Here is a 12,070-nt window from a genome sequence, read left to right as displayed (position 1 = left end):
GGCAGGGGCAGGGAGATCCGCAGGGAATCGGGGCTAGAGGGCCCTGCCCCTCTGCAGGGCAAGGGGAGCCGCCTGGGGAAGGGCTTTCTCCAGGGGGGCCAGATGTCTGCAGCACATGCTGGGTGCCAGCCCCCAGGAGGGATGGAGGCTGGGAGCGCCGCAGCAGCCACCGCCCCTTGCTGCCAAGCCGCCGTAGCCACGCTGTGGTGCTGGGTGGCTAACGATCTGCACAGCAGGGCAGGCTTGGGGCTTCTGAGCCTTGGATGGCAGCTGCCCCTGCTCTGCCCCAGGCAATGCTTCTGCCCCCGGCGTGGCTGCACCTCCCCATTGCCCCAGGCTCCTGCCCATGGCGAGGCTCAGCCCTAGGAACTACCCCCGATGCAGCCCCCTCTCTGGAGCCCAGGGATGGAGGCAGGACTCCAAGCCGGGGGAAGGGGTGAGGGGCTCCCAGGCCGTAAGGGGAACAGATTCCAGACTGGGCTGGCAGCCCTCCCGCTGCGAGGCCGAACGCTGCCCCGTGGCTGGGAGCTGAGGCCAGACAAATTCAGCCTGGACATAAAGTGACGGTGACCGTGAGAGCAGGGTCCCTTTGAGCCTCTTGTGTGAGGTCACACCGAAGGAGTCGGGGGGCGGCGGGGGTCTCTGCCGAGAGCTGCGAACCGGCCGGTCGTCGCGCTCATTGTGAGATGTGGGAGTCTGTGCCCAGCAGGCTGCTCTGTGCCACGCCTGGCGGAGCGAAACCCACGGTCTGGGGCGGGGCAGAGAGCTGACCCCCAACATGAGAACGGGGGGTGTCCCGCCACGGAGCCCGTCCTGCTCACTGCCTGGGCCGGGAGCAGGCTCCAGCACTGCCAGGGCGAACGAACCCCAGGAACGTCACTGGCTGGCCCTGGGTCGCACTGTGCGAGTGGGGGGACTCTGGCAGCGGGGGGATCTCATGAAAAGTGGATCCCGGTTCCTTGGAGCAGGCAGGTGCTGCAAGGAGCAAGCAGCGGGTGAGAACCGCCCTGGTAGGGCAGGAGCCTGTTCACACGGGCCTGGTCTGTTCTCTTACCCCGAACCTGGTGTTTCCAGATCCTTCCACTTGCTTCGGTGTCACTCTACCTGGGAAAGAAATGTCCACTTGGGTTACGGTGACCCTGCCTACAAGCCGGGTGCCCAGGAGAGCTGGACAGGGGAGACCGGTGACCCCGAGGCAGCGGATCTGTGCACGGCTGGTGTGCGGAGGACAAGGGGCCGGGCACTGGTGTGACAAACGAGTGTGCAAAGCGCTAGCCTGGAGGGAGTGAGCAGAGCCCCCAGACCCGGAGAGCAGAGCGTCTGTGCTGCCTGCCGCTGGCACCTGGGCAGCGTTTCCCTGGTGGGCACGGCCCTGAGCAGGTGGCAGCGACCCGGTGCCCCGAGATGTGTCAGCCCCCTCCGGGCCCATGCCCCCCGCCGAGCCTGCAGGGCCAGTGCAGGCGGCTGGCAGGATTTAGGGCTAATAGCCACGGGGCCTTTGATGCCAGCCCCGGTGTGCCCCCCCCCGCCAGCCCCAGCCCCCCGGGCAGCGCCGAGGCCCTGACCCCTCCCCCGGGAAATCCCCCCTCTGCCCTGGGGTGGCGGCTGCTGCTCCCCGCGGGCTCCCCGTGCCCCGGCCCGCCCCGGGGCTCAGCGGCGCCCGTCACCGAGGCATCGGGGCGGGGGATCCCCGGGCGGGGCGGACCCGGAAGCCGCGGCAGGTGCGGGGCCCGGCCGGCATGGAGGCGGCGGCCCCGGCCCGGTACCAGGCCCGGTACCAGCGGCTGCGGGACAGCGACAGCGACGGGGAGGAGGCGGTGGAGCTGCGGACCGGACCGGGCCGGTGAGTGCGGGGCGGAGCGGAGCGGAGACCAGCCCCGCCCGCAGGTCCCCGGCAGGTGCCGCCTGCCCCCCCCCAGCCCCCGCCTGGCCCCATAACCGCCCCCTGCTCCCACGGGGCCCCGCAGTCCCGGGGCTGCTCCCCCCCCACACGTGCCAGCTGCAGTGGGGGCTGCGCCCGCCTGGCCCTACGGCCGCCCCACACCGGGCCGGGCACCTGCCGGGGGGCCGCGCTGGCTGGGCAGAGATCGGCTCCCGGGCGGTAACGGGGGGCTGCTGCCGCCCCCTCGCCCAGCCCCCCCGTGCCCCACTCCCGGCCCCTGGCTCGCCCTCCCCCCCCAGTCCATCCCCCCTGCCCCCCACACCCGGTCCCTGGCTTGCCCCCCCCCACGCCCAGCCCATCCCCCCCTGCTCCCCACACTCAGCCCATCTCCCCCTTGCCCCCCCCCGCCCGGCCCATCCCCCCAACCTCCCACGCCCAGCCCCTGGCTCGCCCCGCCCTGCCCCCCACGCCCAGCCCCTGGCTCGCCCCCCCCGCCCCCCACGCTCAGCCCCTGGCTTGCCCCCCCCGCCCCCCACGCCCAGCCCCTGGCTCGCCCCCCCCGCCCCCCACGCCCAGCCCCTGGCTTGCCCACGTTGCCCTCAGGGGCCGATAGGCTCCTTGGACCCCCACGGGGCCGGGGCTCCCCTCCAGCACAGGGACTTTCGGCCCAGGTGAGCCGCTCGCGTGTGGATCGTCAGGCCCGGCTGGAGCCCAGGAGCTGCCCTGGGACTGGGGGCCCCTGGTAGACGCAGCCTGGCTCCGTGGAGCAGCTGGGTATTTAATAAAACATTAACCCCCGCTCGGGGGCCCCTCAGCCAGCAGGGGAAGGGGCCGCGCCCCAACTGCTGGGGGCCAAGGGGCCAGCGCCCCCTGCCCAGAGACGGGCGCCGTTCCACCGGGATGGCGACACAGACCCGGCCGGGTAGGGAGAGGTCAGTGCCGGGGGCTGGCCCGGCGACACGGACACCCAGACTGCAGCTTGGGGGCCCGCAGCTCCCAGCGAGAGTGCGGAGCTGGTGAGCCCCGGCCTAGCCTGGGCAGAGCCTGCCTGAAACCCCGTCCCTCGGCCAGCGCTGGCTCTGCCCGCCAGTGCCCCTGGCCCCTGGGCTGTGCCGAGTCAGGGCCCGGACCCCGCGATGGAACTGCTTGGGCCCAGAGCCGGGACCAGGGTCACCCCACTGCAGGGCCTGTGGGCACTGCAAGCAGCAGCGCTGGGGATGAGCACGGCTGGCTGGGGGCTGCCCAGCGTACGGGGGGGAGCTAGGCGGGGCTGGCAGTCGCCCTGCAGGGGAGTGACGGGAACGGCCCAGCCTCCCTCTGCCTGCTGGCGCTGGGGGGCCTGGCCTGTGTGCCAGGCTGGAGGACGGTGTGACGCTTCTCGGGGCACCCCAGTCACCTTGTTACCCCTGCCGGCAGCGGGAGGGGGTCGTGCCAGTTCCCTGCCAGCCCTCCAGCCCTCTCGCTGGGCTGCACCAGCCCTGCCTTTGCCCTGCAGGCTGCCCACACATCCACCCAGCCCCCGAGGCCCTGCAGTGCCCCTGTGGGATCCAGCCCCGATCACTGGATCCCCAGAAATCCCACCCCCCGGACCCTTCTGGGGTGTTGGAGCAGTGGGCAGTGGAGCAATAGGCTGCAGCACGGGCAGCCGGGCAGGGTGACAGCACCGGGACATGTGCTTCCCCGGTGACTCGCTCTCACTCCCAGACCATAAGGGCATAAGTCTCAACTAAGTTCCCTTAGCCCTGCAGTCGCGCCCGCCGCGGGCACGTCTCCCGGGGCCTGAGCGTCGCGACGTCACCTCGCCTGCGGCCCTTCGGGACAGGCACCATGGCAGCGGGGCGGGAGCTGCAGCGAGGGAGCCCGATCTGGGGCCGGAGAGCTTGTAAAGAGCAGCGAGCGCTGTGCCAGTGGCACCGATGGGCCCGTGGCCCTGCCGCAAGCTACGTGGCTTTGCCCGAGGCTGGGCACGGCTGGGGCGGGAGCAGGCAGGCAGCCCACGGGAGCTGCAGCGGGAAGGGCCCCGTGTCTGCCCCAGCGAAGTGCTGGCTGTGCTGCTGGGAGCGCTCAGCCCGGTGGCAGGGAAGGGGAGCGTGTGACACACAGCACCCCGGGCCCCATTAGGGTCCGGCCCTTGGCCGAGGGGGAGGGGGACACTGGCTCAGCTGGCCCCTCCCCAGGCCTGGATTCTGGGCGGGTGGCTCAGCCCTTTGGTGCCAGGCCCAGCTCCTCCCTCCCCAGGTTGCACCAGGCGTGAGGCACCTGCGTGGGTGCAGATCGAGTGGCCTGCCCCAGCCCCTGCCCCACCCCTTGCCTCTTCCTCCCTGCCCCCCTGCACAGGGAGCCCCCTCCCACAGCCCCTCTGAGCTCTGTAAGCCCCTGGCCTTGGCTGCAGCTCAGCTCCTGGTGGCTGGTGAATTTGGCTGTAATCCTATTACGGGAGCTGAATGGGCCTCACTAATCCTGTTAGGCAGCAGCAGATCTCCCGGCTTCCTCCCAGCCCTCCTGGGGCAGGGAGCAGGCTGGCGAGTGGAGCTGGCTCCCAGCCCTGGGCTCCCCCCACCGCTCTGTGGTGCCCCTCCCTCCTGACCCCCAGCCCTGGGCTCCCCCCACAGCTGTGTGGGGCCCCTCCGTCCTGACCCCCCCCCAGCCCTGGGCTCCCCCCACAGCTCTGCTGGGGCCCCTCCATCCTGACCCCCCTCCCGCTCCCCCAGCCTTGCACCACCAGCTCTACTGATGCCCCTGTGTCCTGACCCACCCCCAGTTGTTCACCACTGGACTCCTGCCCGTGCACCCATAGTTCTGCGGCTGCCTCTGTCCCGCTCTCCAGCGCCCCCCGCAATCTGCTGGGAGCCTCCCTCCCGGGCGCGACCCGGAGCACAGGCTCACAGCCGTCTGGCTGCCGCGGGGGCTGATCGCTCTGTTCTCTCTGCAGATCCCCGCTGCAGGCGCTGCTTCACCAGCACCACCGGGAGACCTGCGCCCGCATCTCCTCGGCCCTGGTGCTGCTGGCGCTGGTGCTGGCCTTGGCCTTTTACCAGATGACCTCCGGGGGCTCCTCGTGGCTGGGCGGCGCCCAGGCTCACAGGCAGGATGGTGGCGCTGGGCAGATGGGGGCGCAGGAGCAGCCTGGAGACGTCCCATCTGCGGCTCACATGCATGCACGGGGCGTTTACCATCATGCCACCCTCATCACCAGCTCCAGTGAGCATCGGGTGCAGGCCCCATCCCAGCCCGGGCCCCCAGAGGGCACCGCTTCCTCCTGCCGTGTTCTGGCTGGCTACCCCTCGGGTCGCTGTGATGGGCTCCCCGGGGTACAACCTGGAACTGGGGTACTGCTGTCTCACCAAACCTGGGCTCCCTCTCGCACTGGGATGCTGTGACAAGCTGCAAACCCCTCCAGGTCCTGCACTCACACAGCTACTTACAGACAGGGACACTCCCAGCTGAGTTGCATGAATACTTTCACCAGCCACTCATGAACCAACAAGAGAGAGACTCCAGCCAGTTCCCCCCGAGCCCCCCAGCGTAGGAGCCCAGAGCTGTACCGTCCTGCCCGGGTCAGAAGCCTGACCAGTGTAAGTTATTACCCAGTCTGCCCTCCCTCAGTGTGGAGAGGACAATGCACCAGCCCCTGTTCCTGAGCAGATTTCCCTTTGCACTTCAAACAACACACTGTCTTAGGTAAAAAATAGAAAACAGATTTACTGCTTACAGCAAGAGAGATTGTAAGTGATTATTAGTAATAGCGAACAGATCAGAGTTGGTTACCTAAGAAATAAAACAACAACGCATGAGTTCTATACACGAGACAGAATTTGACTCCAGCAGTGTCTGCCCCTGATGGCACAGGCACTTCCTAGACCCTCCATGCACAGGTCGGAAATGCTCCTTTCCAGCCGGGCCCCCTCCCATGTCCAAGGCTTTTCCCTCCAGCCTTGTTTCCAGGTGTTGAGTTGGGGGCGGGGGGAGTGAGACCAAGTGATGACGTCACTTCCCCCTTTTATAGCTTCTCCCGTGTGGAGGGAACGTCCTTGTCCCAAACAGAAGCCCCCAGCACAGTTTGTGGCAAGATACAGGCACAAGATGGAGTCCAGCGTCACATGATCTGGCCTCCTGCCCTCACATGCTTCCGTGAGTCACAGCAGCCATTATCCACGTCCACAGGGAGAAGCTTCTTCTATTGTGTTTCTTAATGGCCCATCCCCTCGAATGGTTCATCCACAAGGTGCAGGCCAGGCTGGGTGTGAACCACGGGGTGGGTGTTCCCCCGGAGCAAACACCTCTGAAATATTGGCACATCGTCAATATTCATAACTTTAGATAGAAAAATGAGGCATGCGCAGAACCAGGCTAATCATAGTCAGCAAACCCGAACGTCTCCATTGATCCCTGCGTGACATACTCAGTGTAGAACCTGCCGTCGTCCTATCGCCCTGGGAACTGCGGGTGCCAGGGTGTTGCTTTGGGTACCGAATGTCACGGCCGCGCCCTGTGCTCCTGGCTGGGCTGCCGAGGGGCCGGGGGGCTGTGGGCAGGGCCAGGGGCCCACGCTGCCCCCTGCAGGGGGGTGCGGGGAGTGCAGGGCTGGGGGCGGCACAAGCTCTGCCATGCCAGACTGGCCCCACAGTGCCCCTGATGCCCAGGCCTGTCGGTGCCTTGCAGAGACCTGCTCCCGCCTGGGGAAGGACCTGCTGGTGGCCGGAGGGAACGTGGTGGATGCTGGGATTGCAGCTGCGCTCTGCCTGGGGCTGGTCCACCCGCATGCCACGGGGCTGGGTGAGTGCGGGGCGAGGGCCAAGGGGTGGAGCTGCCCCCAAGCCTGTGCAGCTAGGGTCACTGCTCCCTGCATGGGGAGCTGTCAGCCCCCGGGCCCCCCTCACCCACCATAGCCAGAGCTGCAGGATGTGGTGGGGGCGCTGGGCGAGCTCTTAGAGAGGGACCCTGACAGGGTCTGAGGGGCTGCAGTGGGGGGGTCCCTGGGGTGCTGGTGGGGGTGCAGTGGGGGGGTCTCAGGGGTGCTGGTGGGGGGTGCAGTGGGGGGCATCTCAGGGTGCTGGCGGGGGATGCAGTGAGGGGGTATCTGGAGGCACTGATGGGGGGTACCATGGGGGGGAGCTCAGGGGTGCTGGCAGGAGGTGCAGTGCGGGGGGCTCAGGGGGTGCTGGCTGGGGGTACAGTGGGGGGTGTCTCAGGTGCTGGTGGGGGTGCAGTGGGGGTATTTCAGAGGCATGGATGAGGGGTGCTGGCAGAGGGTACAGTGGGGGCGTGTCTCGGGGTGCTGGCAGGGGTGCAGTGGGGGCATGTCGGGGTGCTGGCAGGGGGTACAGTGGGGGCGTGTCTCAGGGTGCTGGCTGGGGTACAGTGGGGGTATCAGAGGCGCGGATGGGGGATGCAGTGGGGGGTGTCTCAGGTGCTGGCGGGGGTGCAGTGGGGGGTGTCTCAGGTGCTGGTGGGGATGCAGTGGGGGTATTTCAGAGGCATGGATGAGGGGTGCTGGCAGAGGGTACAGTGGGGGCGTGTCTCGGGGTGCTGGCAGGGGTGCAGTGGGGGCATGTCGGTGCTGGCAGGGGGTACCGTGGGGGCGTGTCTCGGGGTGCTGGCTGGGGTGCAGTGGGGGTATCAGAGGCGCGGATGGGGGATGCAGTGGGGGTGTCTCAGGGGGTGCAGTGGGGGTGTCGTGGGGTGCTAGCAGTGGGGTACAGTAGGGGGTATCCTGGAGGCGCTGACGTGGTCTGTCTCTTGCAGGTGGTGTGTTCTCAGCCCTGCTGCACAATGCCTCGTTGGGCCGCACCGTGGCGCTGAACGCCGTCCCGCACCGTGGCTTCTCTCGGCGCTACGGGCTCCCCGTGGCCCTGCCAGGCCTGCACCTGCTGCACCGGCACTTTGGCCGCCTGGCCTGGCCGCGCCTGCTGGAGGGGCCGGCGGTGCTGGCGCAGCGAGGCGTCCGCGTGGACCGGGAGCTGGCTGCAGCCCTGCAGGAGAGCGCGGGCGCGGTGAAGGCCTCAGGCCTCTGCAGCCTCTTCTGCGACGGGGCCGGGGAGCTGAAGGGCCAGGGCGCGTTGGTCACCCAGCCCCGGCTGGCGGCCCTGCTCCGGGCAGTGGCATCGGGGGACGAGGCCCTGCCCCGGGCCCTGGCCCCGGACCTGCCCCCTGCCGAGCGGGAGCCCTTCCTGCAGGCCATGGGGGACTTGGGGCTGGAGCTGCAGAGCCCCCTGGCCATGCAGCTGGGTGACACCTGGCTGCATGGAGCCCCGGCCCCCGCCGCCGGCAGCCTGCTGGCCGGCGTCCTCGAGGAGGTGCGGGCAGCCGAGCCCAGGGCCGCGCCCGAGCCCTGCCTGAGGGCCCTGAGCGCGGCCTGGCGTGGCTACTCCCGGGCGCTTGGGGGGGCCGGGGCTGGGGGCCCCTCACCCCAGCCCGCTCGCCCTGGCAGGGCCCCCTCGCCCGTGGGCAGCCACCTGGCAGTGGCAGACAGCCAGGGGAACGTGCTGCTGCTCTCGGCCTCTCTCAACAGCTCCTTCGGCTCCAGGTTCCTGGCGCCCGCCTCGGGCATCGTGCTGAGTGACCTGACAGCGCCCGCGGGGCCTGGCCTGCTCTCCTGGGCCTGCCCCGTGGTGCTGAGCCGGGGGGAGGAGGGGACAGTGGTGGGGCTGGGGGCCACGGGGGGCAGTGCGGCCCCCCTGGCCCTGGCCCAGGCCATTATAAACCAGGTGTACCTGGGGCAGCCCCTGCAGGAGGCGCTGGAGAGCCCACAGCTGCAGCTCAGGGGCGGGGGGGATGGGGCCTCCCAGGGCTGTGGGCCGGGCACCCTGTCAAATCTGTCCAGTGGCGAGTGGGCGGGGGGGGCCCCGCAGGCGGGCCCCTGGGTGCTGCAGGTGGCATCACAGGGTGAGCACGCACGTGCCTTCGCCGCCCCGGCCACGTGCTGCCATCACGAGGGGTATTAGCCCCAGGGGCCATGCTCAGAGCTCGGGGCACACGGCGCTGCTGTGCCCAGTGCGCCGTGGGCCCCAAGCTGTCTCTGCCCACATAGTGCCGGGGGCACAGGGTGAGTGGCTGGTTCTGGCAGCCCCGGTTGGACCAGGGCCGCCCAGAGGATTCCTGGGGCCCGGGGTCTTCGGCGGCGGGGGCCCTTCCGTTCCAGGACCCGCCGCCAAAGTGCCCCGAAGACCCGCGGCGGGGGCCCCCCGCCGTCGAATTACCATCGAAGCGGGACCTGCCGCCAAAGTGCAGCCCGGTCTTCGGCGGTAATTCGGCGGGGGGGGGGGCACCGCGGGTCTTCGGGGCACTTCGGCGGCGGGTCCCGGAACGGAAAGGGCCCCCCGCCGCCGCAGACCGGGCTGCGCTTCGGCGGCGGGTCCCGCTTCCCCCCGGCCCCGGCCCCGGCCTCTTACCCCCGGCTCCCTCCTCACCCGGAGTCTCAGCGCCTCGCCGGAACAGCCACAGCGTGTGGCCGGCGGGGCCTGAGCTCCGTCCCGCTCAGAGCTGCGTGGGGAGGGGGCGGGGCTGGGAGCTCCACGCTGAGCGGAGGGAGCTGAGCTCAGCCCGGTGCTCCCGGCCCCGCCCCCTCCCCACGCCGCTCTGAGCGGGGCGGGGCTCAGGGCCCCCGGCGGAGACTCGGCGCTTGATGCGCTGAGGCTCCAGGAGAGGGGCGGAGGCGGGAGCCTCCGCTCTTCTCTTGGGGGCCCCTGTGGAGCCTGGGGCCCTGGGCAAATTGCCCCCTTTGTCCCCCCCTCTGGGCGGCCCTGGGTTGGACTCCGCCCGCCCAGGGGCCGGTGCCACACTCCTGGCAGGCCCTTCCCCCCCATTGCCGGCGTGGCAGGGCTATGCAGGGCCCCCTGTGACGGGGGGTCGGGCTGCTGCCCTGCCCATCAGGCCAGGTTTGGGCTGGTTCCTCCCTGCTCTCCACTCCGCCTGGCACCTCTCTGGGGCCGGCCCCACTGCTCCCCACCCTCCCAGATCCCTGCCAGACACCCAGGGTCCTGGCGTGACGGGAGCTGCAGCTCTGGTGGTGGGCACGACCCTGGCACTGGCTGTACCCGCAGCCCCATGTGCACACGGGGGTTTGGCTGAGGGGAGCCTGGCTGGGGGTCCCAGGAGGCTGACGGTGCACCGGCCCTGCCAGGACGGTTCCCAAGGCCTGGGTGGGGCAGCAGGGCTCGGGCTGGCGAGAGGGGCTGCGGATGGGGAGAAGTGGCGGGCGCTCCCCCCGGCCCTGGCGAGATGGGTTGGCTGGGGGCACAGGCTCGGGGCGGGGGGCTTGTGGGCTCTCTCCGGTGTGTCTGTGAAGAGAAATAAACCCAGTGGGAGCCGAGCTGCCTGGTGTGTCGCTCGGGGCGCGTCGGCCCTGCAGCCACTCCGCCCCCAGCCCAGGGGCCTGGTGATCCAGCCAGGGAGAGGGGGGTGGGAGCCCCTGGGGTGAATCCCCCACCCCACCAGCAGCTCTCAGCCCGGGAGAGCCTGGGGCGTCTCGGGGTCCTTGGCCAGGGGGTTAATGAGAGGGCACAAGGGAAGGGACCAGCCCCGGTTGCCTGGGCACCCGCCCCCAAGCTGCAGTAACCCAACCCCCCCCCCCCCGGCTGGGGCGGTGTCCACTGCTCTGGGATCTAGACATGCCCGTCTCAGGGGCCAAGGGGTGGCCCAGTGCTTACGGGGAGTGGGGAGGGAGCCCGGACACCTGGGTTCCATTTCCACCAACTCTCAGGGGCCTTCCCTCGGCCTCAGTCTCCCCGGTATGATGTTGCCAAGGGGGCACCGGGGGGCAGGGCTGCACGGAGGCTCTTGGGCCAGGCCCTGCTCTGCTGTGGGGGTCGGTGCCAAGGGGGCACCGGGGGGCAGGGCTGCACGGAGGCTCTTGGGCCAGGCCCTGCTCTGCTGTGGGGGTCGGTGCCAAGGGGGCACCGGGGGGCAGGGCTGCATGGAGGCTCTTGGGCCAGGCCCTGCTCTGCTGTGGGGGTCGGTGCCAAGGGGGCACCGGGGGGCAGGGCTGCACGGAGGCTCTTGGGCCAGGCCCTGCTCTGCTGTGGGGGTCGGTGCCAAGGGGGCACCGGCGGGCAGGGCTGCACGGAGGCTCTTGGGCCAGGCCCTGCCGTGCTGTGGGGGTCGGTGCTGACAGGTGGGGTGGCTGCCCCGGCTGCTCCTGCCCGGGCGCACGGCCGTCCCCGGGGGGCTGGGGAGGGCTAGGGACAGGGGGCTGGGCAAGGGGTGGTACCGGGGCCGTGACGGAGGCTGGGGGCCCCTCCCCACCAGTCTCTGGGCCCGCGGAGGGTGGTGGCAGCGAGCCAGTGGGCTGTGGCTGAGCGTGAAAAGCCCTGCGCTGCCCGCGCTGCCAGGGCACAGGCCTGGGGGGCAGCCCGGGGGCACCGGGAGCTGAGAGGCAGTGGTGCGAAGCACAGGCCTGTGCCCAGCGCTAGGCCCAGCGCAGAACTCCCGCTCAGGCGGGTAAACGTGTCTGGGTGCCCGGTCCTGCCTCGGCATCGGCACCTCGCACCCGCCTGTGCCCCAGAGCGGGGGAGATGCTGTTTGCCCCCCGGCTCATGTGCAGGGCCGGACGGGAGCGGGCAGGGGGGTGGTGCTAGCCCAGGGGTTAGAGCGGCTGCTAGGGGGAGCCTAAGTTCAACCCCCCCGTCTCTGTTGGCGGGGAGGGGGCTTGGAGTGGGGTCATGGGGCCAGCAGGCGAGAGCGGCTCCTGCTGGGCGGTGCCCGTGTGGGGGGCACTAGACACTTCCCTGCAGCCTGGCCTTGGTGCTAGTCTCTGCCCTGTTGTGCGGGGAGCCCAGATGCCCAGCACAGCTGTGTGATGGAATAGGGACTGTCTGTGTGGTTGATAGGTGAGAGCAGGGACTGTCTGTGTGGTTGATAGGTGAGAGCAGGGACTGTCTGTGTGCTTGGTAGGTGAGAACAAGGTCTGCAGCTGTAACATGAGCCTGGCTGGGGGAGGGGAGGTCGTCACCTCTGGCTGTAGCTAGACAAAGGGAGGGGGGAAGTGGAATCAGTCTTCGGTTGGGAGCTGGGAGGTGGGTTTCAGGGGATCCTAGGCTGGGATCCAAGCACCCTGAACCCCCAGAAAGGCCAGATTGAGGGGTCCTGGCTCTGCACGCAAGCTGGGCTGTATCCTGTGTTCCTGTTGTTCAATAAACCTTCTGTTTTACTCGCTGGCTGAGAGTCACTGTGCGACCAGGAAGAGGGGTG

General features: G+C 69.7%; 1 protein-coding gene across 1 annotated transcript; it reads left to right on the top strand.

The window, feature by feature from the left end:
• The first annotated feature begins 1,710 nt into the window (after positions 1–1,710).
• Positions 1,711–8,946, top strand: GGT6 (gamma-glutamyltransferase 6). Its single transcript, XM_045021652.1, has 4 exons — positions 1,711–1,843; positions 4,815–5,083; positions 6,545–6,658; positions 7,628–8,946. The coding sequence occupies exons 1-4, from the start codon at positions 1,740–1,742 to the stop codon at positions 8,824–8,826; spliced, it is 1,686 nt and encodes a 561-aa protein (XP_044877587.1). The 5' UTR covers positions 1,711–1,739; the 3' UTR covers positions 8,827–8,946.
• Positions 8,947–12,070: the final 3,124 nt, after the last annotated feature.

Source organism: Mauremys mutica, chromosome 6 (genome assembly GCF_020497125.1).
Source record: "Mauremys mutica isolate MM-2020 ecotype Southern chromosome 6, ASM2049712v1, whole genome shotgun sequence".
NCBI lineage: Eukaryota > Metazoa > Chordata > Testudines > Geoemydidae > Mauremys > Mauremys mutica.
Note: the sequence above shows the minus strand (reverse complement) of the source record. Positions and strands in the feature narration are given on the sequence as shown.

Excerpts from the sequence above, each read along its gene's own strand:
- GGT6 (XM_045021652.1), top strand. The coding sequence starts at position 1,740 with ATGGAGGCGGCGGCCCCGGCCCGGTACCAGGCCCGGTACCAGCGGCTG. Across the intron at positions 1,844-4,814 it reads CTGCGGACCGGACCGGGCCG|ATCCCCGCTGCAGGCGCTGC; the intron begins GTGAGTGCGGGG and ends TTCTCTCTGCAG. Across the intron at positions 6,659-7,627 it reads CCCGCATGCCACGGGGCTGG|GTGGTGTGTTCTCAGCCCTG; the intron begins GTGAGTGCGGGG and ends TGTCTCTTGCAG.